Source organism: Pteropus alecto, unplaced genomic scaffold (genome assembly GCF_000325575.1).
Source record: "Pteropus alecto unplaced genomic scaffold, ASM32557v1 scaffold156, whole genome shotgun sequence".
Classification (NCBI taxonomy): Eukaryota; Metazoa; Chordata; class Mammalia; order Chiroptera; family Pteropodidae; genus Pteropus; species Pteropus alecto.
The window spans coordinates 1,916,814-1,943,938 of record NW_006437746.1 but is presented as its reverse complement, the minus strand read 5'-3'; the positions used below and the strand labels follow the sequence as shown (position 1 = coordinate 1,943,938).

Sequence of the window (27,125 nt, the reverse complement as noted above, 5' to 3'; positions counted from 1 at the left end):
CCTCCGGTAATGAGAGCACATCGCATCCTAAGACAGTCATTCTGGCCAGTAATGTTAGAGGAAAGAACTTCTGTCCTCGACAGTCAGCTCTGCACCTCTGCACAAGAACTATTTATAGACAACTTCCTGAACTGCCAACAGCAAATAAAAATGTTATTCTATTCCCTGAGACAGCAGGAAAGAGAATAGGTTATGGTGCCTTAAAAACAAAAACAAAAACACCCCTCCAATAAACAGGAAATGGAAAGAAGCAAGTCTGCAAGTTTGATTTAACTATGCCGTAGAGAAGAAGCACTTCACAAACTTTTTGATCTCAGGACTCCTTTCAACTCTTAAAAATTATTGCACTTTTAAAATGTGGGTTATATTTATTGTTATTTTCCATGTTATAAATGAAAACTCAGATATTTTTCAAACATAAAAATACACAAGTGCATGTTCCATCAGCTGTCAGAACAGTTACATCATAATATATTGTCTCCTGAGTTAAGGAACTCTGCTGATGCCTGTGGAAACTAATGCTGCTTCTGAATGAATAAGCTCTCAGGAATATTTGTTACTCAATTCTTCTTATACTTTAGTGGGATTTAATAATCTTTTAGAATCAGTCACTACTGTCAACATTGCCTTTTATATATACTAAGATTTCTCCCAAAGAATTGCCACTATGCCAATGAATACACTGCTCTGTAAAGATTAAAGTCTGAAACTAATTAGTGTAAGCATTAGTTTGGTGTTTTTAAGGTAAAAAATACATGAATAAGGACAATAGTAACAAAGAGCAGCAATGGCTTCTGACCTTCATCACAACATACCAACATGCAGATCCTTAAAAAGAAGTAAAACAGAGAACAATGCTGAGATTAATCAGGTAATAAAAACACATTTTAAATGTTGGCTACAGACAGGAAAAGCCAAGACACACCTATGTCATGTAGTAATCCCGAGTTGGCAGGAATAAAATCAGCAAGTACCCAGAATCTGAATAAAATCAAATATCAGTATTACTGTTCCTTGTTCTCATAAACAGCTGTGCTGGAATTGCAGGTGCAATGGTGAGGAAGGAGACACATATTATGGACATAAAAGATATGGTAGTTGTAAAAATGAGCACTGGTGGGGAAAATAATGTAGGAGATGATACACTATAAAAGGTAAAGAAATCATATTCACAATTACGAATAAGGATAAGAACAAAGGTAGGAACAGTTCATACTGGGTAGGCAGAGAGCAAAATCTAAGAGGAAATTCAGGGGTTAAGCATTTCAACAAAATCAAGCCATTTACTCCAACATTATTTACTGACATTCTCTCCATGAATCAGGTTTTCCAACAGTATATAAGACACAATGCCCTTTTGGGGAATTCATATCTTAGCTGGGAATGACGGACACAAACTGCTGTACAATGTGATAAGTGATCAGTGGTATGAACAAAGTACATTTATCTCCAACCTGGGCCTGACTGATACGTGTGGGGGCAGGGCTGTTTTACTCATCGCCATTGATTTGTATGGTGCCTGGTACAGAATGAGTACTCAATATTCGAATAATAATAATAAAAGCACTTGAAAGAAAATTATTCAAAGATAAAGATTAATGAAATATAAATGAAGGAATACTTGAATATACAGATCAAAAGTATTCATTATATACCAGCAAAAGTTATTACAAGTAGAACATCAAGACATAGAGCTTAACAAAATCTATTTATTTTCAGATATATAAAGGAAAAGAATCTTTCTAGCAACCAGGGTTGGTAAGAAAAGGTACATTTCCTCTATTTCACTGGCAGGGTCAATAGGTAGACTTTGTCAAAGTAGATAAAGAGGAAATATGTGTTTAGGAACACTTAAACACAATCACCTGTAAAACTAAAAATATATTAAACATCTTTCAAAAGACTGCGATGGAGCAACCCATGTCGAAAGATACAAAACAAAGGAAGCAGTCAGAAAACATAAGTAAGATGTAAGATAAGGTAAAAGACCAAACAGCTTTATAATTATTTAGGCACAGACAACTTTTTTCATAACATGTCAATCAACACCCAGTTAGAGGTATCCTGCAGATAGTACAAGTAAAAATTCTCGAAAGAGAATTTATTGGCTCATGTAGTTAGCTGACAAGGATATTGGCTCAGATTCAAAGAACTGTAAGAACTAGGATGTTGGGAAATGATGCTAGCTCTTAGAGCTGCCAGGTCTCAGAAGGCAAAAAGTGTTAAATACCACCATTTTTTGGTTCCAATCAATGCATACAGTCGTAAATATTTTCATTAATCAATCAGACCAAAGATAAATTAATCACTCAACTCAGGAAGTAAAAAGAAACAAATCTAAGAAAAATATAAAAGTTTTAATAAAAGTAAAAGCAGAATGAATTAAAACAACAGAAAGATACTAGACTTGATAAATAAATTCCAAAACTGGCTCTTTCGGGGAAAAAACAAAAGAGGAATACTAAAATTTAGAATAAAAAATTGTAAGTATGGATTACAACTTCGTGCTGATACAGACTAAAAAACAGACCCAAGAAAGAAATTAAATAACTCTACAGACATGGGTAAATTACTTCTCATCTTCAAGTAACATTAAAGTGTGATATCATCTCAACTGTTTCAGAGCACAGCAAGATGAAAAGTTTAACGAATTTTATGAAGCAATTTAAATTGAAACCCAAGCCTGAGAAAGATATAAAACAAATTCAAAACCCTATATAGCAGTCTCATTTTTAAATAGGCACTATTAAATATTAGAAAATCTATTAATATAATTTATTGAAATGAAGGAAGAACTCTATAAAAATCCTGTGATGGAAATCAAAAGAGTATTTGATGAAAGTCTGCATTCACCCTTTACCATAAACACAAATATCCTAAGACACCCTTCAAATCAACAGCCAGCATTATGTTTAACAATGGAACACTAATACAGCACCAATCCCATTAATGTAAGTAACAAGTTCTAGAAATTCTAGACAATGTAGTAGACAAGAGAATATGAGAAGTATATTTATCAATAAAAAGAGCAATTTATTATTTGGAAGACATGACTGCACACCTAAAAAACCTAAAAGAACTAACTAAAATATTAACAGTCATTAAAATTGTTGATATTTGTCTTATGACCAATAAGAACTAGTAGAAAAAATAATAAAAATCACATTCTCAACAGCAACAAAAAAACATTAAGCTACTTAGCCGTAAGCGTGTGGGACCTATAAAAACAAAACTGCAAAACTCTGAGAGGCATAAAGGTAACCAGAACAAAAGAAGAGACATAGCTTTTCTTAGAAAAGAAGACTCAAAATTGCAAATTTGTCAAATTTTACTTAAAGAAACCTATCTTTAATTGCAAGCCCCAAAAGTACTAATGAGATTTCCAGAGGAACTTGACAAAATGATCTTGGTCATTTGAATGACCATGCAACACAACTCTGCTCTCGATCCTGCGAACTTTATTTTGAAATTTTTAACTCTATAAAGATGTTTTGCCATATAAACTTCCTCCCTCCCTCTCTACACAATTTTTTTCTGGAACAAACTGAAAGTTAAAGACACTGTGATGCTTAATTACTTTAGTATGTACTCCTAAAGAACAAGGATATTCTCCTCCTTAACCCCAATACCACTATCATACCCAAGAAATGTAATAGTAATTTAACAATACGGTCTAACACTTAGTCCATGTTCAGATTTACCCAACTGTTTCCACAATGCCCCTTATATCTATTTTTTTTAAAAACTAGTAACCTAACCGAGGATTATGAATTAAGTTGTCTGTCATGCTTCGGTCTCTTTCAATTGAAAACAATCCCCATCTCTATGGCTTTTTTCACATCCTACCAGGAAGCCTATGTCAGTTTGACCCATTACTGGTGATACTAACATGAAGTATTACCCAGATCTCTCAGCTGTAAAGGTACTCCCTCCCCCACTTTAAAGATACTTTCAACCAAAGGTTTGGCCATTGATGATCTTTTCCTAAAACAATTATTATACTGAGGGTTGCAAAATTATTCTTCTAATTCCATCATTTCTTCGATATTTATCCAGCTTTAATTCTTCTGTTAAGAGGTTCACCAACTCATCCCACGTCAAGATTGATGGAGTAACAAGGCAAAGACTGTCAGCTCTGATATGCAGACTCTACAGAAGCTGTGTCTGAGAAAAGTAAATAAAACTTATGTCTTATTTAAATCACTGTTATTTAGTCTTTATCTTAGCAATCAACACTATAATATATTCTAACTAATACAGATACTTTCATTCGATGGTAGACTATATAGCCATTAAAAGAGATTATATAAAGCTTAATTCATTAAAGTAGAAAAAGAAGGTGCAGAATGTGCTGTTCAACAGAAAAAGTCAAGTCACAAAACAGCATGTAGCACATTATTTTTTAAAAATGTGTGTGTACATGTACACAAAATAAGATATTCAGAAAAATGTGTGTGTACACAGATAAGATATTCAGAAAAGGTTATGATTATCCCTGAGAATCTGGCAGGACTTCAAGGCAAGTTTACTTTTTAAAAAATATGACTGGAATTTTTATAATGAGCATGTACTATTTTTACTAACAGAAAAACAAAGAAGTCTTTTATGGCTTAAAGGGGGCCAAACAGATGCAGCAAGAGTTCAGGTCACACAATTTAGAACTCGCAAATTAACTTTCCTGATGATAATGTTCCTTTCTTTCTCTAAAGTGTCATTCATAAATAGTGGCAGTCTTCATCCTAAGTCTCACACATTTAAAAAATCAACTTTAAATCGGTGATTTGGAATTCAGAAAGCATTTGCTAATAAAAACAATATTTTAAATGGCAAGTAACTTCTGAGAACAGCCAAAAAAGCCTATCTGATTGCATAATACCAACGTAATTAAGCAAATAAAATGAACACTATTAGCCTAAATTCTAGGAAGGGTGGAAGAAGTAAAAAGAGAAGTTTTTCATTCCCTCCTGTATGCAATGACAGTGGAACATAAACTTAGGAAATAAGGTTTTGGGTTTTTTTTTTAAAGAATTCCCTCCAGCCATATCTACCTTCTTTCCTGAGGTGCTTCACCCTCCAGCCAACAAGCAACCCAATGCTTCCCTTCCCTACTTGAATCTGCAAGGAACTCCACAATATTAAACTATTAAGCCCTCCGTTTGGCACAGCAGTCACGGTACAATGGATACGAGAGAAAACCTAGGCTAGAGCTTTGGCTTTGGCAAGTACCAGCTATGTGAACTTGGATGAGTGAATTATCCCCTCTGTTTACAGTAAAACTCCATATGAGTTTGCCTTCAAAACCATCCAAACAGGCCTGGTGTTATTACTGGGATTCTCCAGGCCCAATTTCTAAAAGAATAAAGGAAAAGGAGTGGGCGGGGAACCAAACTGAAACAAGCCTTTTTCCGAAAATGTGAACAAAAATCCTTAATCTACAAAGGTCTGCATAATACCTTAATATGAAAGCCCCTTGACTCAGTGCCAGTGCTTATGCTCATACAATTAAAGCAACTTTAAAAACGAATGTGTGAGATGCTGTGCTCGGTTTTTTACAAATATAGTCTGCTCTTCAATAACATGATAGAATTTAAAGAAACGCTGCATTTCAAAATCACATGTAGAAACAACTGTTTCCATGGCAAAATGGGAGTTGGGGGACGAGGTAATTTCAGGTTGAAGAAGGATTTTTTTCTTTAAGAGTATCAATAGTCGTGTTTTCAGCTATGAGGGTATGTTATAAAACCTGAACACCACTGAGGAAATCCTACAATTGATCACAGTTGGCTTTGGCTTCCTCTCTCAGCACTGTCTTAGCATTAGGACAGACAAGAATAACTCAGGATGGCAGCGCTGCTTAACTGTCCTCTCCTCCCACAGCACTTGTTCCCTACCTTGTTCTGATTGTTATGACACAAACAGTAGTCTGCCTAATTAACAGAATGCTCCTTAATTAAGCAATCTACTCCATTGGAATAAATTCATATTACAAAAACATAATCTGTAAGACAGGTAGTTGTATTACTTAATTACTCTTCCTAACAACACTACATAGGCACTATTACGCCCAAGTCTTCTTTAATTTATGAGTATATAAAAAGGGGAGAAATCATTTAAATAGAGCAGACCACTGCATGTAGTTACTCTATTCATGCATAAGTTTATGTATGACCCAGAGTGAGCTAGATAGGAGATGGATTTCTCCTGTTTCCTCAATACAAATCGGTTTCCTCACCCTCTCTCAAAGTAGGAGCTATCTTGAGTCTAAAGTTTAAAGGTAATTTTGAATATAAGTAAACTCTGCCATACTGCTGCCTTTACAACCACATTTACAAAGAGGTCAAGTGGTTTGCTCAAGGTCACAAGCAATACTCAAACCTCTGTCTGGCTCTTTACTTAAAACAAATTTCTCGGTATCACTTATTAAGGACACATTTTCAGTTCAGTTTTTTTGGATCCATGTGAACCTTAAGCAGTAAAGTAAAACTACCCATTTGAACTATATCCCCATTTTTATCTATACTGATAAATTGCCAGGGTTTTATGATATTGCTCTGAGGCCCACATAAAGAAAAATTCCCATGTCAAGCACTCCTTCAAAGAACACCGTGGTTATCACTTCCGAAAACCAATTTTAAGCCTCTGACAAATACAAAATGAGTAATGCTCTCAAACTTTTTGGTCTTGGAACGAGTAAACACTCATCTCTTAAAGGAAAAGACAATCAAAGACAGTAACTCCACAATGATACAAATGTTGGAATTATTCCAGACTTTAAAATAGCTATTATAACCATACTCCACTAAGGACGAACACTCTTTAAAAGAATGGAAAAACAGAAAGCTTTAAGCAAAACCCAAAGGAAATTCTAAACACAATAATCAAAATGAGAAATTCATTGGGTGGACTCATCAACAGAATGGAAATGACATAGGCAAAAGTCAGTGAATGTGAACACCAACTAACAGAAATTACCCAATATGAAAAAGAGAGAGAAAAGACTAGGGGGAAAAAAAAAAAAAGGATGAATAGAGCCTAAGAGACCTGTTGGGTAATATCAAAAGATCTGCTATGGCCATGCTACTCTGAACAAGCCCGATCTCGTCTGATCTCGGAAGCTAAGCAGGGTCGGGCTTGGTTAGTACTTGGATGGGAGACCACCTAGGAAGACAGGGTGCTGTAGGCGTTAAAAAAAAAAAGAAAAAGATCTGATATCTGTGTCATCATAGTCCCAGAAAGAGAGGAAAAAGGAGTACTGGAAAGAAAACATATTTAAAGAAATAATAGCTGAAAACTTCCTAAAACTTTCCTTTAGCAAAGACAGACAGATTCAAAAAATAAGTAAACCCCAAAGAGAATATATAAAAAGAAATTCAGACCCAGGCACAGCAAAATCAAACTGCTAAAAACTAAAGACAAAGTAAAAATGTTGAATACAGCCAGATAATAACACATTACATATGGGGTAACAACAATTTGAATGACTATGGATTTCTTATAAGAAACCACATAGACCAGAAAGCAACAGAACATTTTTCAAGCGCTAAAAGAAAATAGGTGTCAACCCAGAATTCTACGTCTAGTGAAAATATCTTTCAAGAATAAAGGCAAAATAAAATTTTCAGGTGAAGGAAATCAAAGAATTTGCTGGCAGAAGATAAGCTCTATAAAAATGCTAAACACTCCTCAGGTGGAAGGGAAATGATACCAGAGGGAAATTGGAACTTCAAGAATGAACAAAGCAAAATAAATGGTAAAAATGTGGCTAAATATGAGTATTTTTTCTTTTAAACAGTACAGAGGTTTTTTTCTTTTTTTACGCCTGTCAGGCCATGAATTCACGGGGAATGGGTTCCAGCAGCTCGGGCTCCTTTCCACTAGTTCTCACAAAGTGAGCTTCTCTGAGCGTAGCAGGCTGGCACTTCAGTTGAACCCAGGTACCTTTCTCTTTGGCTTCCTTCTTTTCCTGATCACCTTCCTTCACATCTTTCAGGAAGCTACCTCAGCTCTTAGAGTCCTTAATACGCACATTAATTCTCTTGGTGAGAATCTTGTCCGTTTACAACATGGCCAGCCGCATGCTGGGCAACACTGTAGACTCCTCCAGTTTTGCCAAAGTAACATTTGAGGGCCATTCCTTTATGAACAGTGCCCACTGCCTCGATGTCTACAGTATCACCTTTCTTGTAGATTCCCATGCATGTGGCCAAAGAAACAACTCTGTTTTCCTGCCCATTCATGGCAACTGGCTTTCCCAAGAATCCCTTTGTGTTGGTCATTTTGGAGGATTACTGAAAGATGGCGGTTCCTGCCTAAAGAAAATATTTTTTTCTCCTTTTAAGCTCTTGCAAGTATGTGTAACAATTGAAAGCAAGTTTTCAATGTAGCTGTAATACATATGACAAATACAACATAAGGTGAGATAAAGGAATATTATACAGTAGGATGGTTTCAACAGTGCGCTTGAAGTGGCAAATAATAATACAACATAAGGTGAGATAAAGGAATATCATACAGTAGGATAGTTTCAACAGTGCACTTGAAGTGGCAAATATTAATTCTCAGCGCTCTATGAAAAGCCATGTATACATACTGTTATCTCTAGAGTTAACTACTAAAAAACCATAGAAAAAACATCAAAAATTCAATATAAAAATTAAAAACACTAAAAAATGTTCAAATAATCCAAAAGGCAAGAAAATGGAATGAAAGCAGAGAAAGTAAAAACAAGTGTTAGACAAATCCAAATGTAACAGTTACATTAAGTGTAAACAGTCTAAATATATCAATTAAAAGAGATTGAGAGAATGAATAAAAAAACAAGACTCATCTATTCGCTATGTACAAGTAACCCACTTTAAATATAATGATATAAGTAGGTTAAAAGAAAAAGGACAGAAAATGACAAACCATATAAACACTAATATAAAGAAAGCTGGAGTACCTGTATTCGTATCAAAGTAGACTTAAGAGCAAGGAAAATTACCAGAAATAAAAAGGATCATTACATAATGATAAAAGGGTCAATTCAGTAAGAAGGCATAACAATCCTAAATGTGTACGCATCCATCTAACAGAAGAGTCTTAAATGAAGCAAAAAGTAAGAGAACTGAAAGAAGTAAAATCATTAATAGACAAGTGCAAAATATTCAAGTAGTTGGAAATCAAAACACTTCTAAATCATTCATCAGTCAAAGACTAAGTCTCAAGGAAAATTAGAAAATATTTTGAACTGAAAGAAAGCAATCTATCAAAATTCATGGGGTACACGAAATGTGTCGGGTCCTTCATACAGAGGGAAACTTACAGCATTAAATGTTGACATTAGAAAAGAAAGGTCTCAAGTCAACAATCCAAGTTTCCACTTTAAGAAACAAGAAAAAGAACAAAATAAAGCCAAAGCGAGCATTAGACAGGAAATAAAGATAGGAGTAAAAATCAGTGAAATTGAAAACAAGAGGAAAAAAATCAATGAAATAAAAATCTGGTTGAAATATAAAATTGATACACCTCTAGCCAAACTGACCAAGGAAAAAAGACAAAACGCACAAATTATCAATATTAGGAATGAAGGAGGAGATATCACTACAGATCCCACAGATATTAAGGGACTAGGTCAAACAACCCTATGCACATGAAGTTAATAACTTAGATAAAATGGACCAATTTCTTAAAAGCCACAAACTATCAAAACTCATTCAAAGAGAAATAACACGAATAGTTCTTTAGCTATTAAAGAAATGAAAATCTTAATTTAAAACCTTTCAAAAAACTTTTCTGTGGAACATTCCTGGAATTATTTCAAATAGGAACCACCTTATTGGACTTAGGAAAGAAAAACTCATATGTAATTTAAAGACTTTCCCTCTTTTAACATATACTTGTATTCATTAGATGACTTTATAATTCAAAAGTCTAGTTATAAAACATATACATATGATTGTTATAAAACATATACATTTCCACTGATAATAATGAGAAAGCATGCTGTGCTGTATTCGACTCAATTTTTATCAATACTTCTCTATCTCATTAATGTGGCCAGTACAGTTACTCTTAAAGGATCTTTGCTCATCAAAGTAAATCAAAGATATTACTCTGTATTTCCATCAAGTGAATTATTAACTACACAAGAAGTCAAGTATTACTTGAATAAGTAATTAAATTACTCAAAGACAAACATATTAATGGTTAACTCCCACAAAGCAACTGAAATGATCCTTAAAAGTGTAAAAATCAAGCATCTAGTACTTGAAAGTGCTAAAGAAGTATTACATGAGAACGAACCATAAGAAATTGCCAATTACCAATGGATTCAACCTAAAACAATGTAAGCATTCTGTCTGTATATGATTCAGTCTTCTCAAGAGTGCTAGTCACTTCCACCTGGATGGTATTATAATGAATTACCTTGGATGCCGGGGACCAAAGTTCACTCAACATTTACAAAACATAGTCTGGAGATTTTTCACAAGTTATTTTCAAATCTAGGATATGAACATGTACTAGGAAAGGAGTACTCTGTATGTCTAAAGAATCTTTGTTTTACTTATACTTTTCTGAGTTTGTTTTTAATTCTTAAAAAAAAAAAAAAAAAAAAAGCCCTGTTGTCAAGTGTAGATTCACTATGAATAAGGATTCATCAAGGGTCAAAACATCCTGAGAGAATGCAACAAAGTTTCTAAGGCCACATCATCATTCCTTTGCTCAAATCCCTTTAATAACTTATCTCACTGAGTCAAAGTCCTTACTAAGTAAGGGCCTACAGCCATTTCCTGCTACTCTTTTCCCTCTATTCCAGCCACCCTAGCCTTCTTCACGTTCCTTGAACGTGTAAGTACATATACTCCCTCCTGGGGACCTTCGGATTAATTGTTCCCTCTACCAGGAATGCTCTTCTCAAAGATATCCACATGGCTCACCTCCTCATCTCCTTCAGATGTCTGCTTAAATGTCATCTCCTCAAAATGGCCTTTTTTTGACCAAACTATTAAAATAATACCCCTACTACAAGCAACTATATTTTTTCCCCTGGTTTATTGTCTGTATTCCCCCCAACAGAATCTAAATTACAAGGAAGTGAGGCCTTTGTTTTATCCATTTCTGTATCCCTAGGATCTAGAAGAGTAGAAGGCTCTCAATAAGAATCTGCTGAACAAAAAAGCTGCACAAAGACTATATTAAAAGTTGTTTCAGATACCAAAAAAAGCTAAGAACACAGTATGGAACCCTACAGGCTCTGCTACTCAGAATGAAACAACTACCCTTTAGGAGAAAATATTTTATTTCCAACAAAATATACAGACAACACATTAACGCTAAGTGCATGCATGCATGCTGCAGGTCTGTTAGTACAAAATGCTTTGATTTATCGCACAACTTTGACTAGATCACTTTCCCACGAACCAAGAAATTCTGGCTAAAGATTTAAGAAATAATAGAGGCAGAGTTAACCCTTTAATATTCGAGAATTAGGAAATACAGAATATACGAATCCAAACCTCACAGTACAGAGGAAGATAACTGAAATTGGAATTGGGAGTGTTGCCCCCTAGAGACACTGGGAGAGAAAAAGTCCTAAAAGGATTGCACCTCTTTTCTTGGCGCCAGGAATGGGATGAACACTCAGTATCGGGGTGCAAGGGGGCATGGAGTTTGGGAGGGCGAGGCCTGGACTCCTAGTAGGGTGGGAGTGGTGTAGCCGAGCCACCCTCTCTCCACAGATTTTAGCTCAGGAGAAAAGGGAGTGTAGAATACCCACTCCCAAAAAGGTTTGGGGGAGAGTTGAGGGTAGACCCCTCCCCTTCCCCAAGGCAAGCCCGGGCCCCAGGAGGGCTTCCCAGTCTCCGGCTCACCCGGCTCCCGGTTGATCTCGATGTCGAAGTGGCACTGCGGCCGGTCCTGCGCCCCCATCGCTACCGAAGCGACGGCAAGAGCTGCGAGACAGGGAGAGGAAAGCGGTCAGGTCGGGAGCCAGGGCAGGGGCTGGGGCGGAGCCCGAGCCACGGTCGCCTCGCGCCAGCCTGTCGCGACAGTGCAGAATGGTAAGACGGCGTCCCCTCCCGCCCCGAGCCTCCCGGCTCCCAGGTGGCGCGCGCACACACACACACGCACACACACACACACAGCGGGTGAGCTCTTCACCTGGCTGGCCTCCAGCCTGAACAGCTCCCCGTGCGCAGAGGAGAAAGCGCGGCCACAGCGGCCAGAGCCCAACGCCGATAACGGACCACTACTCCCTTCCCCGGGCCCAGCCTCCTAGTGCCACGCTAAACCCCGCGAGAGTCGGGGCAAATACCGCGAGAACACAGTCTCGAAGGGGGTGGTTAACCGAAAGGAGGCGCACGTAGGCGTGTCTGGGAGCTCTCCCGAGAAGCCTCCAGCCCGGCGCTCCTGTACTTGAGCTGGTCCTTTTCTGCCCCGCCCCTTCCCTCTTTGCCATTGAAGTCAGTCGCCCAATCAGGGAGCCCTGGAAACGCCTGCGCTCTCTACTTTCGTCGTCCCTCAGGGCCGTGAACTTCCGCTCATCTCCCGATATCGCGAGGCTTCGCTGTTGACAGCCGCGAGCCAGCTATGTGAATTAAGTCGTTGAGGTTTAGTAAATTCATCAGACCTTTTAGCCCGGCTAGAAGTAGTTTATGACGCCATCCTAATTTTAGACCGTTCGTCTCACCTCAGAGGCTTTTTAGACTGAGATGTGTGTGCGTTCCTGCTTTGGCGCCCGTGTCATTGGGATAGTTTCTGTTCATGGCAATTCTGCATCTTCTATGAGTCAGTTCAAGTCCGTTGTCCATTTTTAAATCGCATTCTTCGTCTTATTGAATGCAAGAGTTCTGGATAAAAGTGTTTGCTACATAGATGATACATGTATGTTCTGAGTCAAAATCTTTTCTTGATATATGATTGCGAATATTTTCTTCCAGTCTGGCTCTTTTTTAAAAAATTGTTTTTGATGGTAGCTGTGTAAAGTAGTTTTTAAAGTCATTTGATCATTTTCTTTTTTTTTTTTTATTTCTCTAGAGTTCAGTTTCATCTGTAAAACAAGAAAGATGAAATGCCATTTATCTAAGTTCCCTTCTTGCTCGAAATTCTTTTCGTTTTGTGAGTTGAAATTATATTTCAGATGATTTGATGGTAAGGTATGCTATTTGGTCTGTGGTTAAGGAGAAGAAACTGCCAGGACAAGGCAGGCCTGGCTAGCATCCACCAATAGGACTGATACCTCTTCCTCATCCTCAAGAGTGGTAGAAAATTGTTATCCAAGGAGTTTACAAACTCAGGCTCAATTTCGCTGTGATTACCACAAAGGAGAACCCTTGGTAGGAATTTTCTGGTAATGATTCTGGGCATTTAGCTTTTTAGAGTGGGATCACACCAGCAGTTGCAACTTCAATGGATAAGGCCGTGACGGAACTAATCAGGAGTGCTAGTGGGGAAACGTAGATGAAATACGTGATTTTCTAGAAAGTAGAAATTACCATATTTGATTCAAAAAAAATAGAAGGCTTGAATAAACCAGTAACCACTGAAGAAATTAAATTAGTAATCCCAATCTCCCTCCAAACAACTGTGAAAGACATTGTGACACAGCCATATGAGAAATTCGATTATGGTCTAGATTTTAGATGAAACCAAGGAAATATATTTCATTTTGCTAGGTGTGATAATGAAATTTTCGTTATGTAAGAAAACGTCCTTGGTTTTTTAGAGCTGCATACTTAAGTATGTAGGGATGAAGACACATGATGTCTGTCTGGGATTTGCTTTAAAATGCTTCACCAAAGGAAAAAAAAAATATATTTTAAAATGGGTAATGAGTGAAATGACTGTGGCAAAATCTAAATAATAGTTGCATCTAGGTGATAAGTATGTGGGGATTTTTTATTTATCTTTTCTATTTTTTTAATCTTTGAAATTATTCATAATAAAATAATTAACAAAAATGGTCTTTCTTTCCAAAAAAATACAAGGTCCAAATTGCTTCGTAGGCAAATTTTACTGTATCTTCAGGGATCAATAATCCCTTTCTTAATCAAAAACTTCAGAAAATAGTAAAGGAGAGTTACCTAATTTATCTTGTGATACTAAGACCAAAAATGGCAAGAAAGTTACAGACCAATCTCTATATAAACATGGATTTAAAAATCCAAATATTAAGAAATGTAGTTTAGCAGTATTTGAACCCCAAATATTATAACCTAATTGGCTTTAACTCAGGAATGCAAAGATGGTTCAACATCAGAAAATCTATTCCTATAATTCACCATATTAACATATCAAAGAAAGGACACATGATTATCTCAGTGGCGTGTTGCTTATCCATATATTGCCTCTCAGCTTCTTTAGTATATCCTCCAGAATAACACAGTTCAGCCTCTAGTAGGGATTCCTACTCCAACCTCTCCCCAAAGTAACTTTTATACTTTTATAACTTAAGAAAGAGAGACAAGAAGTGTGTGAAAAATCCAATGAGAAGTTATAAACACAATTCTGCCTTATTTCCTTATACTATTTTTTAAATAAAAGGATATTCTAGATCTTAAATGAGGAATTGTGCAGAAAAGAATTAACATAATAAGCCTGGGACTGCTATCTTTAGAAAGGCCTACTTACCAGGTTGGCCCTTGGGTGATCTCGATGCAAACGAATGGTAATGTTTCCTACATTCATGGAAATCTTTCATTATAAGAGTGCCTCACTATGCCTAAACTATTTGCACAAACAATATGGTTTATGCGGAACACCTGCTTTCCTGTTGGAAATCTGAAATTTTGGCATGTGCTAGGCAGAGGATGCATATGTGACCAGCCTCTAATAAAAATTTGGAGCATTGAGTCTGTAATGAACTTCCCTGGTAGACAACATTCCTCACATGTTGTCACAATTCATCTCTGGAGGAATTAAGCTTGTCTCATGTGACACCACTGGGAGAGGGAAATTTGAATCTGGTTTCCTCCAGGCTTCGCCCCCTGCGCCTTTTCCCTTTGCTGATTTTGCTTTGAATTCTTTTGCTATAATAGATCATAGCTGTGGGTATGACTATGTGCTAAGTCCTATTAGTCCTTCTAGCCAGTCATCCAACCTGGAGGTGATCTTGGGATCCATGAAGCAAAAACAGAAATATTACCAGAATTTGGTAATAAAAAAAAATCTATCTATACTGAAAATTTGAACATATATTTTGAAATCCTAGATTTCTTTTTTTGTGGAAAACCTGAGTCATTCGTTGAGAGCTGTTCTCCAGGGGATAATCCCCAGGATCTACCAGCCTGCTATGCTTGAGAAAAGTAGACTTCCAGTTTTAGGAAAAAGTCCTCAGAAATAGAGATACAGAAATGGACTGCTGGGAGTCAGTTGGAAGACAAAGGAAGAAAGTTCAATGCAGTTGGAGTAAAATTAAGGGAATGAGAGTTGGAAGCTGACACCTTCTGCTACAATTGGGAATTTTTTGTTTGCAGACAAAGGAGTGCTCAGGAATTCAAAAGCATAGATTTTTTTTTTCTATGATATATAAGAAGCACTTGATAATTTCCACATGGAGTTCCTGCAGCCTCATCTAAACAGTTTCTTAGGCATCTCTGGCCCCACATGGTCTCCTGATCCGTGCCTGGGTATGGGTCTCTTTTATCTTGCCAAGCTTATTAGGAGCTCCCTGAAAGCAGGGCCTAGTGCCCCGCCTCTATTTTCCTCACTGTAGAGCCCAGCACAAGGCCCGGTCAAATGAGAACTCACATTATAATTGAATTGATGAGCACGTTGATGAATACTGTTCTATAATGGACTCAAGAAAGGAAAAAAAAGACAAAGTTGAAATGAAGCATCTTGCTTCTGCCTGCACTAGTTCCCTTGATGATCACATATCAGGTTCCTTGTTATTCATCTTAGCTGAAATATTACTTTGTCAGGTCATCCCTGACTCCATAAAGTAGCCATCCAGACACTCTCCAGAATATTCCCTGTTGTAATTCTCTGCAGAGCACTTATTACCATGTGAAGCTTTCCTTGATGACTTATACTTTATTGTTTGTCTCCCCATAAGTAGATTTATACTGTATTGTCTTCTTTATACAGGAATAAATGTTCCATGAGAGCAGGGATATTGTCTGGCTTCCTCACTGCAGTACCTTTAGCACATACCAGTTGATCAAAAAATATTTTTAAATGAATGAATGAATGAATGAATGACAACAGAAATGAAAACAAGCTCCCCTTGGATCCTATACTCTTGTTAAAGATTTAGGAAGGAAAGAGAATGCCCTAGTGACTAAGGAGAACATCTGGATTCTAGAGGAATTTTTATTGGGAATTTTTATTGGGAACAGATTAACTTTAAATTGCTTTTATTAAAATGGAATCAAATCAATACATGTGTGAGGTACAGTAACAGTAAAATGAAGATACTACGTACCCTGCTCAAGAAATATACTCACTAATGGAAGTTTACTGCAAAGGCTCAAGGGTACATAAGATAGCATTGAGCATCATTTCCTCCCTAGCCACGTCGTTACTCGGAGTCCCCAGAGGTCAGACTGTGGTGTTAGGAAGCCTCACAAAGTAGAAAAATATCATTTTGTGGAATAAACCTGACCTCAAATTATCTGCTCTTATTTTAGCTACTGTATCCTCATCCCAGAAGAATGTGATAATGACAGAAGTCACCAGTTGCAAATCCAGGCTTGGAAACCCAGGACAACAGTCTCTGCTATTGGGAGAGCAGTTTGACCCGGAGTTGGAAAAAGACTGACAGGCTGAGTGGAGGCTGTACTCTTGAAGCAGAAGGTTCTCTGAGAAGGTGGTTAATTTAGGCTGGTCAGGTTTAGTCTTTGCCTTTTTAAATCATCTTCACAACTGTACCGAACTCTGGGTCCTTCAAAAGTGATGGCAGATGCTTGTACTTCAGGCTGTCTCTGAAGCAGATATGTAGAGATGGGCTGGAATGCTCGCGATGATGGCTTGTTGCCCCGTGCCTGCTTCTCCCGTGTATCTCACCAGAAAAGGGTTGTCTAGAGTGTAGGGTAAACTGTGTCTAAAGCAGCCTTGACTACTCTCAGAGGCTCTGATTTGCCCCAGTTCAGTTCTCTGCATGTGCACTGAAATATCCAAGACAAAAGGAGGGGGACACAGCAGGTCACAAAACTCTTTGCTGAGGAGAGCTGGGCTTTGTCTTCAAGGCTGTATACTTCCTGCCACGCAGGAAGCTGCACGTGACTGCTGTAGGCATTGGAGCCTTTGTTGCTCTGTCACAGACCCTCACCCACCTTGCCAGTAGCAGACAATCCCTCAAGGTCAGACCCACCTTGCACTGGCAGAAGCCCACTTCTGGGGCTGCCCTTGACTTTCTACTTTCTTCTGTTTCCTCTGACATCTGGGGCCCACTTGGCCACAAAGGCTGCTTATTAATGTAGGGGACGCTAACTCCCCTGTGGGGAACCCCCAACCAGTGTCTCTCAGGTGGACACTTCTGAGACATTCTATATGCTTCTCCTACAATAATTGAGTCCCTATTGCCTACAGCAGTGACCTCCGTAATAAAACCCTTTTATTGGCTGTGTCTCACTCTCCCCACTACCTTATTTGTGCTTCTTGAGATCATCTCCCAAATAAACAACCTGTGCCAAGGCCTCCTCTCAGGCTGTGCTTCAGGGGAGGTCTAAATTGAAACACCAGCCTGTGTGCTCACATCCCAGCCAGAGTCAGGTCCTATGCAAATAAGTCAAGCTGCCTAGTAAAGGCAGGCAGCTGCCTTCCCACTCCAGCTGCTGGTTGCTCTGTGGATCTCTAAGATAAGCATTGCTAGAAATCCAGGCTTGAATGGGAAATCTTCTCATCTTTAAATGTTAGCAACTAATTCAAAATAAAAACACTGCACAGTGCCCACCCTGTCTGCTGACCAGATCAGGCCCATGAGCAGCCCACTTGGCAGAGTATGGGCACGAACCCCAAGACCAGTGGGGGAAGGAGACCATTAATGGGCTAGAACCCTAAAGATAGCAGAATGGGCAAGGGAGCAAAAAACAGGCCCCCTCCCGGACTTGAGAAGGCCGAGAAAGGGCCAGAGCCGTCAGATGACACAGCAGAGCCAACACACATTCAGTGTTTACCATGTGCCCTGCTCTCAACTCCGTTCTCCCAATCTCGCAACCTCAGGGGCAGATGCTGCTTTGATTACTCCCATTTTAGAGGTGAGGCAACAGCTTTCAGAGGTTGAGTGCTAGATCTGGACTCAAAATTAGGTCTCTCTTCACTATTTACACCTTATAGCTTCCCTAGGTTGCAATCCTCGAGTCCAGCGAAAGGAGCACGAACCTGATATTCTAAGTTTGGGTTTACTTAAAATAATCTCTTTGCCTTGTTTTACAGATAAGTCTCAAAGGGGAAAAGTTATAAAACAAAGCCAATAGTGCTCACTTAGGCAGCACATACCAGAACAAAGCCAATAAAGGCAGAGGGAATAATAAAATAGAAATGTTTTAAGCAGTCGATTGCACCATTATATAATCCCTAATGAAATAATAGATCAAAGATGAGTAGATCATAATTTAAGGCTTTGGGAACTTAATAATAAATCAGGTCACTTCCTATTGTGATGCAAAAACATCACCTCCTATGATGTATTCTTGCAAAAATATTAGAATCTGAGTCTAAATGAGCCTGTAGATCTACCGGCTTATAGGAAAAGTGGGCAAAAGTGGAACATATTTAATGACATAACAGGGATACGACTAGGTAAATCCAGAATTTGACAAATTTTAGGGCAAATGACCTAGTTTTTTCAACAATTGGCAAAGAAAAACAAAGGATTAAGTATTTTTAAAGAGACTAAAGGGACAGCAACAAAAAACAAGTCTGTGAATCTTATTTAGATCCTAATTCAGACCAAAAGACACTTTATGATAATTGAAAACTGATTAAAGGGGTTCAGGACACGCTACTCAAAAATATGGCACCCGGGCATATTGAATATTTTGAGCTGAAGGAATTTGAGAAATGGCAGATGCTAGAAAGACTCTGACCTTCCCTGAAGCAGGTCATGAGACCCGCATGTGAGAGAGGCCCTCTCTATACCTGGAGGAAAAGAGCATCCTTATCTCTCTGAGGGACACGGAAACTGAACAAACAAGCCTTGCTGTTTCCTCCAGTTCACTACACTTAGCTCATACCTTTTTGTCCTATCACATTTTCCCAACCCAGTATAAAAATGCTCACATTCAACTGCTTCATTTCCTTATGAAGGCTCACGTCATGTAAAACTTCTATTAAATAAATCTGTATGGTTTTCTTTTGTTAATGTCTTTTACTACAGTCCCAGCTGAGAATTTTAAAAGAAAGGTATTTTTCCTCTTCTATAATATTATCTATTATTAGATATTAGTTAATAATTATGAATTACTATTAATTTTGTTAGCAATGATAATGGTGTATATTAAGTATATATTAAGTCCCTACGGTTTTTCTGAAAAACCAAATGGAACACTTATTACATGAACATTTCTATACCTCAATATTAGCCTTTTGTGGAAAGGCAAGCTTTATTTCAAAGCAACTCGAAAAGAGCAGTCAGGGGTTCTACAACTAAAAACTCCAGAGAAGAGAGAATAGTTACATGTCCATCTGGCAGGGTCTCATTCTGGAGTCTCACCAATTCCTGCTCATCACCAACACCTGCTAAGTTTCCTCTTCAGGTTGTAAAAAAGGAGCCTTGAAGAAGCCCATGTTTTGTTATTTTTTTTATCCAAATGTACCTATTTCAAGAAAGAGGACACCTGGCGGCAACTTAATTGAGGGAAACTGTTTAATTATTAAATAAATATTTACATTGAAATAGTTAACTTGGTAGCTTCTTCATATTTTCATACTTTCATACTTTTAAAAGAGCCACAGAGGTTTCATTCATATTTTACGCAGCCGAGTTGGTAAAGCTCCCAGCTCCATTTCTCAGGAAACGGATTACATTCAATTACTCCTCACAACAGCCAACTGGAAGATTATTCCACTACTTTTGAAGGACTGGTTGGGTTGGCATCTGCAATGGTAGCCAAATAAATGAGATTTCTATGTAACACATGTTGGTACCTATGGGTGAGAAATAGGCAAAAATTAGAGGCTTGTTTTTACTGAATATGAACTAGAAACTGGAAAATAATTTACCTTCTCTAGTGGAATGGTTTATCCATTAATTGGATAAAGTGTTATCAACTTTCTTGTTAACACATTTAAGGAAAAAATATCCAGAATCTTACCTGTTCTACCTTATCACTTCCATAGCTACCTCTCTAGGCGAAGCTATTATCACTTCTTGCTTAGACTGTGGTATTGGACCAGTCTCCTAACTGGACTCCCTGCTCTACCTTTGTACCCCTACTCTATTCTCCATATACCAACCCGAGTGATCACTGTACAATTTAAGATCATGCCCTACCTTTGTTTAAAATCTTCCAAAGGCTCCCATCTCATTGAGTAAAGCTGAGTCCTTCTTGTGGCCTTTAAGGTCCTATGTAACTGGGGCCTCTAGTTACCTCTCTGATTTCATCTCCCAGCACTTTCTCTTTGTTCACTGAGTTCCGGCCACAGTAGTCTCCTTGCTACCACCTGAAGCTAACTATCCAGCTACAGCCTGGGGGTATCTACTCAAATGTCACATCAGAGATACCCTGTATAAAACAATACCCCTCCCTGTACTTACCTGGCTTTATTCTTATTCAAAGAGCTCATTAGCAGGTGCCTAATTATATGATTTCCTCCCTCTAGATGCTAGAGTCTAGAATGTAAGCTCCAGGACAGCAGAGCTAGTATCTGATTCTCCAGTAGCTGAAACAGTGCCTAGTACTCAGTAGTAGTTATAAAATATCTGTTTAACAAACTTAAGAAGGGACGAGATACTTCCCATGATCCATGTGAACTTTCTATAGAAGGGATTCTCAATCGGGGGGACAGGAAGACAAATCAGACTAGGAAGTAGGAAGCGTGGCCTCTGCAATGTGTAAAAGCCCACCAGGAGATTTTGATAACTTTCTAACCCATATGTTGGGAATCACTGCACCAAATGTAATGTTTTACAACTATTTTCCATATAGAAAAATGAGAAAGTGTTTATTATAAACTGTTAAAAAAAAAAAAAAAGCAAATTACCTAATGCCCGAGTCAAATGTAAAGACTTATCCAAAAGCGGATATCTCTATTATTCCATTGAGCTGTTTGAGGGGCTGTAGGTATTTTTTTCAGAGGGTGGGGAAAGCATGGCTTTTTTAAACATGTCTTCAGTAACAATTAAATAATATCCTTTGACAATAAATGAGGTGTAATTCCTGAACTACATTTAGAAAAGAGATTATTTCCTCCCATTTTGGTATATGGTTAGAAAGCACATTAAATTACTGTTTAGAATTTACCTTACCTTAACTTGGAAATCTTTTATTGGCTTTTGTGTGTTACAAAGTTAGAAATGGGAGGGAACTTAGCAGTTAAATGGTCATGATTTCCTCACTTAACAGAAAAAGGATGAGCCAGGAATCCATGGGAAAGTGGCCACCACTCTCATCTTGTAATACTAGTTTTCCGTGTGCTATCCTCCCCACCCCTGCTGTCATCAGCTGTCATGGCTTTACGTGATGGAGGCACTGCAGTGAGTGTAATCCAAGTTTTGAAGAGGGTGCCATGTCTGATTCTGGGCTTCACAATGTACTGTCCCTTTGGTCTTTGGCAGGTAAGTAACCTGACTCTCATCTGCAAGCAATCTCCCAAGACTCCTAATTCAGGCCCGCTGCTTCCCCTCCACTCAAAGGGGAGGGAGTTGGGGACTTACTGGACGCACTCATAGGCCCGGCCTTTGTTCTGATACTCCACGATGCAGCGGATCAGCTGGTCATTCTCCTCCAGAAGCTGAAAGATCATAAAAAGGGTCAGCGCAGCGCGACATCAAGACGATAAGTAACCTGCCTAAAGGTCTCATAGCCCAATGGCGGGCTGTCCTGCCCCAGCCCCCTTGCTGACTTTGTTCCCATCTCACTTGCACCACTGAAAGTCAGTACCCTGGGCATCCATCCCATAAGTCTCAGATGGGCTGCCGCTCACTCCAGGAAGCTACCCGCAGCCCTTCCGGTTCTCGACTAAGAAACCCATTCTCTCCGCCCGCGTTAGCGCTCACCTGCTGGATTGTCTCCTGATTGACTTGCGCCTTGCCTCTCAGCCAGTCCGGGACGAAGGCCACCGACATCGCGGGAAGCCAGACTGGAACCGAGTCTCGGGGTCCGCGGACCTCCGCGCTGCTAGATCACGGGTCCTCCCGCCTAGAGGGCGGGGACCTGACTGAATGTCGCTTGTGATTGGGCGCGCAGGAGCGACGCTCAGCGTCCCTCTCGGACCCAGCCCCTGGGGCCCCTGAGCAATCGGCGGGTCCTTCGCGTTTGCGCAGTCTGGAGAGATAACGTGGAGCGAGGTCCGTCATCAGCCCCTTCATTTCTAGGCGCAGTGCATGGTGCTTGCGGGAGCACCGTGCCGGGCTCACACGAGAATGGGGGTTGGAACCTAGATGTCTGGCCCCCAAGTCCACTCCTTTTGACACTCTTGTGCCTCTAGGTTTACGTTTGGAGCGTGAACCCTAGGCATTGCCTCCTGCCAAGCCAGACCTTGCAGGGCCCAAGAAAATACTGGTGTGCGCTTCATCCTTTGCTGAGGGAGAAATTCGCATAAATGCCTATTTTTCCTTAGATTTACAACCCTAAAATGCGCTATTATTTTCTCCATTTTACAGATAAGAAAACAAGTTAAGTAACCTGCCCAGGTTCTCTTAGCTACTAAGGGCAGAGGCCGTCTGGCTTTAGAATCCTCACTCTTAACTACTATTCCATACCACCTATGCACCTACTGCAGAAGTAGTTTGCTGAGAGATACAGGGAGAAAGCAGAGCGTACCCTCCTGGGCCACATAATTATACCATTGACAACCACCCAAACTCTAAAGTGGTTGTCTTCTTGCTTGTCCAGCCCACCCATGCTGGGCAGGGAATACCAAGCTTGTTCCTCTGGAAGTCTTGGAAGTCTTTACTTCTCAAAAGAGGTCTGAGTGCAGTTCTGCCTCCTAGAATGTCATTTCTCTGAGTGGTGGCCCAGATCCAGAGCAGGCTCATCTGCTTTTGTTAATCTTTCCCGCCACAATCTTTTTCTTTTCTTTTTTTTTTTTAAAATTCAACCCTATGAGGAGGCAGCTTTCGTCTCATTTCACAAATGGATAAACCCAGTGGGAGAAGTGGGGCAACATGCCTGAGCTGGGTCAGGACTCAGGGCTTCCTGGTCCCCAAGCCTGTATTGCTATCTCCAAACCAGGCTCCCTCCCCAGGAAAAGTCCCCAGAGGTTCTGCAGAAAACAGAGTGGACAGAGGAGGAACCATCAAGAGCAGGGTGTGGGCCTTGATTAGTCCTACTCAGCCCCATTCCTGTTTAGACAAATGAGAAATGACAATGATATCAGATGGAGTTAAGGTGGGGCAGGTGCAGGAGACCAACCTGGTCCAGCATACAGAGAAAGCCCTCCAGGAGAACAGATGTCTCAATGTGAAGAGGAAGTGGAAGTTATGCAGGTGACAGGTGTCCAGAGTCTTGGCTCTTTCCTAGGATCTACAGGAGCCACGGATGGTTTTAGGTAGAGAAGTAATGGCGTCAGGGATGCATTTTAGAGTTTTCCTGGTGGAAGGCGAAAGGCAGGTGAGGCAGCCAGATGAGAAGCAAAAAGAACAGCGAGAAGGCTGCTGCAGGTGTGCAGGCCAGAAATGGTGGGAGGAATTTAAAAGAGGATGCATTTGAAACATATTAGGAGTAGAGTCAGCAGGCCTTAGTTACTTAATGGTGGAGGGAGAGGAAGATGGAGCAATTAGGGATAACTTTTGGTTTCTTCCTTGGGCAACTCAGAGACTGGTGATGCCATTCATGGAGGTAGGGAAGAGTGGAGGAGAAGCTGGACTGGAAACGAGAGTGACAGATTCAGCTGTGGATATGTACAGTTTGAGGTGATGTTAAATGGAGATGTTGAAGTCTGGGGCTGGCTATTTGGATCCGTAACTCAGGGCCAAGGACTCGGCTGGCATTATAAACTTTAAGAAGCATCACTGTGGGAACTCACTGGAACCATGCAGTGGATAAGACTTCCCAAGGAGAGTGTGTTGGTTTCCCTCACGGCAGAGGAAAAGGAACGACGAAGGAGAATGAGAGGAGAAAGAAATTAGAGATATACGAGGAAATCCAGGGCAGCGTGAGATAGGACAAATAGCAATGACAAATGCTGTTGAAAGGTCAAGCAAGATAGAAAGTAGATCTGTGATGACTTTAATGAGGGAACTTTTAGAAATATGGTGAGGCAGAAGTCAGAGTTGCAGAGGACTGAGCAATTAAGGGAAAGGTGAAGCAATAGAGTCTTCAAACATAGGCCACTTTTTCCAAGAAGTTTGTCTGTAAAAGGGAAAAAGAAAAGAAGATGGTAGTTGGAGGGGCAGAAGTAGGTGGCAACGGAGTGGCATCACTTTAATGGTTGCTCTTTCCTCAGTGAAGGAAGCACGTGGGAGAGCAAGGGGGTAGAAAAGTGGGAGCTCTGGGGAGCCTGCCGGGGATTTTGAAGTTGCTGTTGGGGAGAAATGGAGAGAGCCAACCTGGCAAACACAGGACTCTGGGCAGTATTGCTGACCTGGTTGAGACTAGCAATGTACAAACATAGCACTGATCTGTGTGGTTGTGAGATTGTGTTCAGCAGCACTTGTAGCCCAGAAGCAGATTCGGAGAAGGCAGAGGTTGGATTTTTCCGGGGTTGGAGTGCTGCCACGCAGGTATGCGTTTTGGAAAGAATGTGATGGAAGTGGTGAACCCCGGACTTTCAGCTGATGGAGAAGGAAATGAAGCCTGGTGGGAGGTGATAAATAGAACAAAGTAGAAGGACAAGTGGACTTCAGGCTTCTTCAGGCTGAAGAACAGTGGGAGGAATTCAGAGAACATCTAAAAGGTGAGTCAGAGATCAGGTGTCTGCATTTGCAACTTCAGAGGTGAGGTTCTTCTGTGGTGATGCAGTGGTCTACACTGTGACCCTGGAAGTGGAGGGGTAGAGGCCTGGAAAAGAAGCCTCTGGAGCCTAGAGCCAAAATGCTCAACACATTGTGGTCCCTGAGCCACACCAACTGCACCAGTCAGAGGGCGCAAGGCCCTATACTAAATCACGCACTCTGCAAGTTCTTAGACTTTGGTACCGCATCCAGGCTGGCAGGAGGCTGTGCTCTTTGGTTCGCCTATCTCGGGCTTCCCGCCCAGCCACGCGAACAGCGGAACCCACGCCCAGGGCGTGTCACGCCATTACGCTGAACCTCCTTGCCTCGGCTTGTCAGTCCTGTCCGCTACCCTGGCAGGAATCGAGCTTACACCGCGAAGCCTCCTCGCACCTCCAGACGTGGGAATTGCAGGCCTGGACCTCAAACCCAAGCGTGTGAGAGTCGGGAGATGCGTAGGAAAGTTGGGAGGCGCGCTCCCCATCCACGCCCCCTCTGCATTTGGGTTGCAGCCCTTTAAGAACCGGTTCATTAACCACTCCGTCGGGACGGGCGGTGGAGGCGCGCCAGGATTGGTCGGTTCGAGTGCGGGTATCGCTTAGCAGCAGCGAATGGGGGAGGAGGTTCAAGACTCGCGCATGCGCACGGGCGCCTACCTGCGCCCGGGCCGCCAGAGACCGGGCCGGGTTCGCCCGGTGGGCTAAGGCTGTGGAGGAGGCGGCGGGTGGCGCCGCGGCACCTAGGCAGGCCGCTGACTCCTGGAGGCCGCCGTCCAGGCGAGGTGAGGGATGGCGGGCGGAGGCGGGCGTCGCGGCCGGTTACCGAGAGCAGGCGGGTTCGGGTGTGGCACAGGGCGGGCCTGGAGAGGCGACCCCAGGCCCGACCCTCCCTCTAGCCGAGCCTAGTCCCACCGGGCTTCGTGGGGCTTCTCGGAGTCATCTGTCCCCCTTTCTTCCGCTGGTTGCTCTCCAGACTCCGGATCCACCCATAGGTGCGCGCCAGCAGGAACCTTCAGCTGACAGATGCGCGTAGAGCGCTGCCTCCAGGGGGAGGAGACGGGGTGTGTCCAAAGGGGAGAGCGGGCGATTGTTTCGTTTATTATCCACGAAGCTCACATCAGGGTATTGTTTAATTTTAATAGCAAACTTCCCTTAACATGCCGATATTAGATGAATTGGTTTACCAAATACTGGATGCACTGGACTAGCTTTTCTTAACGTCAGGTGTAGGAGGTGGTGGTGTACATTTGTGTCCATTGTAGGTTTACGTCCAGATCTCCAGACTTCCAGAACCAGAAGGATAAGGCACTCCGGGAAAAATTAGGAGTGTAGGAATCAAAGCCACAAAAGAAGATTACCAGCGGTAAAAACTAATTGGTGAAATTTGTGACATCGGCAGAAAAATAAAATAAAGCTCAGATCGATGGATAGGGATAGGGTACATTGTCATTAAATTTTACAAAGGAATTAATCTCAGTAAAGATAATTTCAGTAAATAAAAATGTAAATAATTGAGAATGGTTTAGTATTGCTAAATAGAATTAAATTGACCTAATAGCGTTTTCTCTGGAAAATATATTTTAAACAATGTTGTTAGAGCTCTAAGTGTTTATAACACAGAGGACATTTTGGGGTCCCGAAGTTTTTGATTCTTAGAAAGAGCCTCAGAGATCAACTACATCCAAAAGGTGACTGACGGTCAAAGAGGAAAACTGATTTATTCAAAGTAATACAATGAGTAAGGAACAGTTGTAACAAGTGAAACGTTAGGCCTTGTTCCTTCATCTGTTAACAGATCTGTGATTAGTTTTGAGTATCAGTGCCCCAGAAGAAATTGTTTTAGAGAAATAGAGTAGCTGTAATTCCAAAGAGTGGATTTAGAAAAGCAAGAGTGTAGTGGAAAGATCATAGGCTTTTGAACATTTCAAGTAATGAAGTTTGGGTTTGGATCCTGGCTCTACCACTTCAGCCTTGGAGCTACAATTTTCCTTCCTGTCTCGTGTAGATTATGTCTACCTCACAGTTATGAGCATTAAATAACATTATCAGTGTAAAAGTTCCTAGCCCAGTACCTGACATTATAATAATAGTTACTATCAAGTTTAGTC

General features: G+C 40.5%; 3 protein-coding genes and 1 pseudogene across 11 annotated transcripts in view; 2 read left to right on the top strand and 2 right to left on the bottom strand.

Moving 5' to 3' along the window:
• NKTR (natural killer cell triggering receptor) overlaps positions 1 to 12,300 on the bottom strand; it is a 45,062-nt gene extending 32,762 nt beyond the window's left edge. For 3 of the 8 annotated variants that reach the window (XM_006914823.3, XM_006914824.3, XM_015591705.2), the window contains exons 1-2: positions 12,142 to 12,299; positions 11,853 to 11,933 (exon numbers count right to left, since the gene is read on the bottom strand). In XM_006914823.3, the coding sequence (XP_006914885.1) occupies positions 11,853 to 11,910 (58 nt within the window). In that variant the 5' untranslated portion in view covers positions 11,911 to 11,933; positions 12,142 to 12,299. Of the gene's footprint in view, positions 1 to 11,852; positions 12,021 to 12,141 lie in introns of those variants that run through there. The other 5 variants (XM_015591708.2, XM_015591706.2, XM_025048929.1 and 2 more) reach the window with 4 other exon arrangements.
• Positions 7,065 to 7,183, top strand: LOC112482104 (annotated as a pseudogene).
• A 7,471-nt stretch (positions 12,301 to 19,771) lies between the features above and the next one.
• Positions 19,772 to 22,327, bottom strand: SS18L2 (SS18 like 2). The gene is made up of 3 exons (XM_006914822.3): positions 22,142 to 22,327; positions 21,800 to 21,876; positions 19,772 to 20,070 (listed from the first exon to the last, which is right to left on the bottom strand). The coding sequence occupies exons 1-3, from the start codon at positions 22,208 to 22,210 to the stop codon at positions 19,983 to 19,985; spliced, it is 234 nt and encodes a 77-aa protein (XP_006914884.1). The 5' UTR covers positions 22,211 to 22,327; the 3' UTR covers positions 19,772 to 19,982.
• A 2,710-nt stretch (positions 22,328 to 25,037) lies between these two features.
• The window catches only part of SEC22C (SEC22 homolog C, vesicle trafficking protein), a 25,888-nt gene continuing 23,800 nt past the window's right edge, over positions 25,038 to 27,125 (top strand). Inside the window, exon 1 of one of the 2 annotated variants that reach the window (XM_015591741.2) lies at positions 25,038 to 25,455. The gene's annotated coding sequence lies outside the window, so the exon portion shown is untranslated. Of the gene's footprint in view, positions 25,456 to 25,578; positions 25,800 to 27,125 lie in introns of those variants that run through there. The other variant, XM_006914821.3, reaches the window with a different exon arrangement.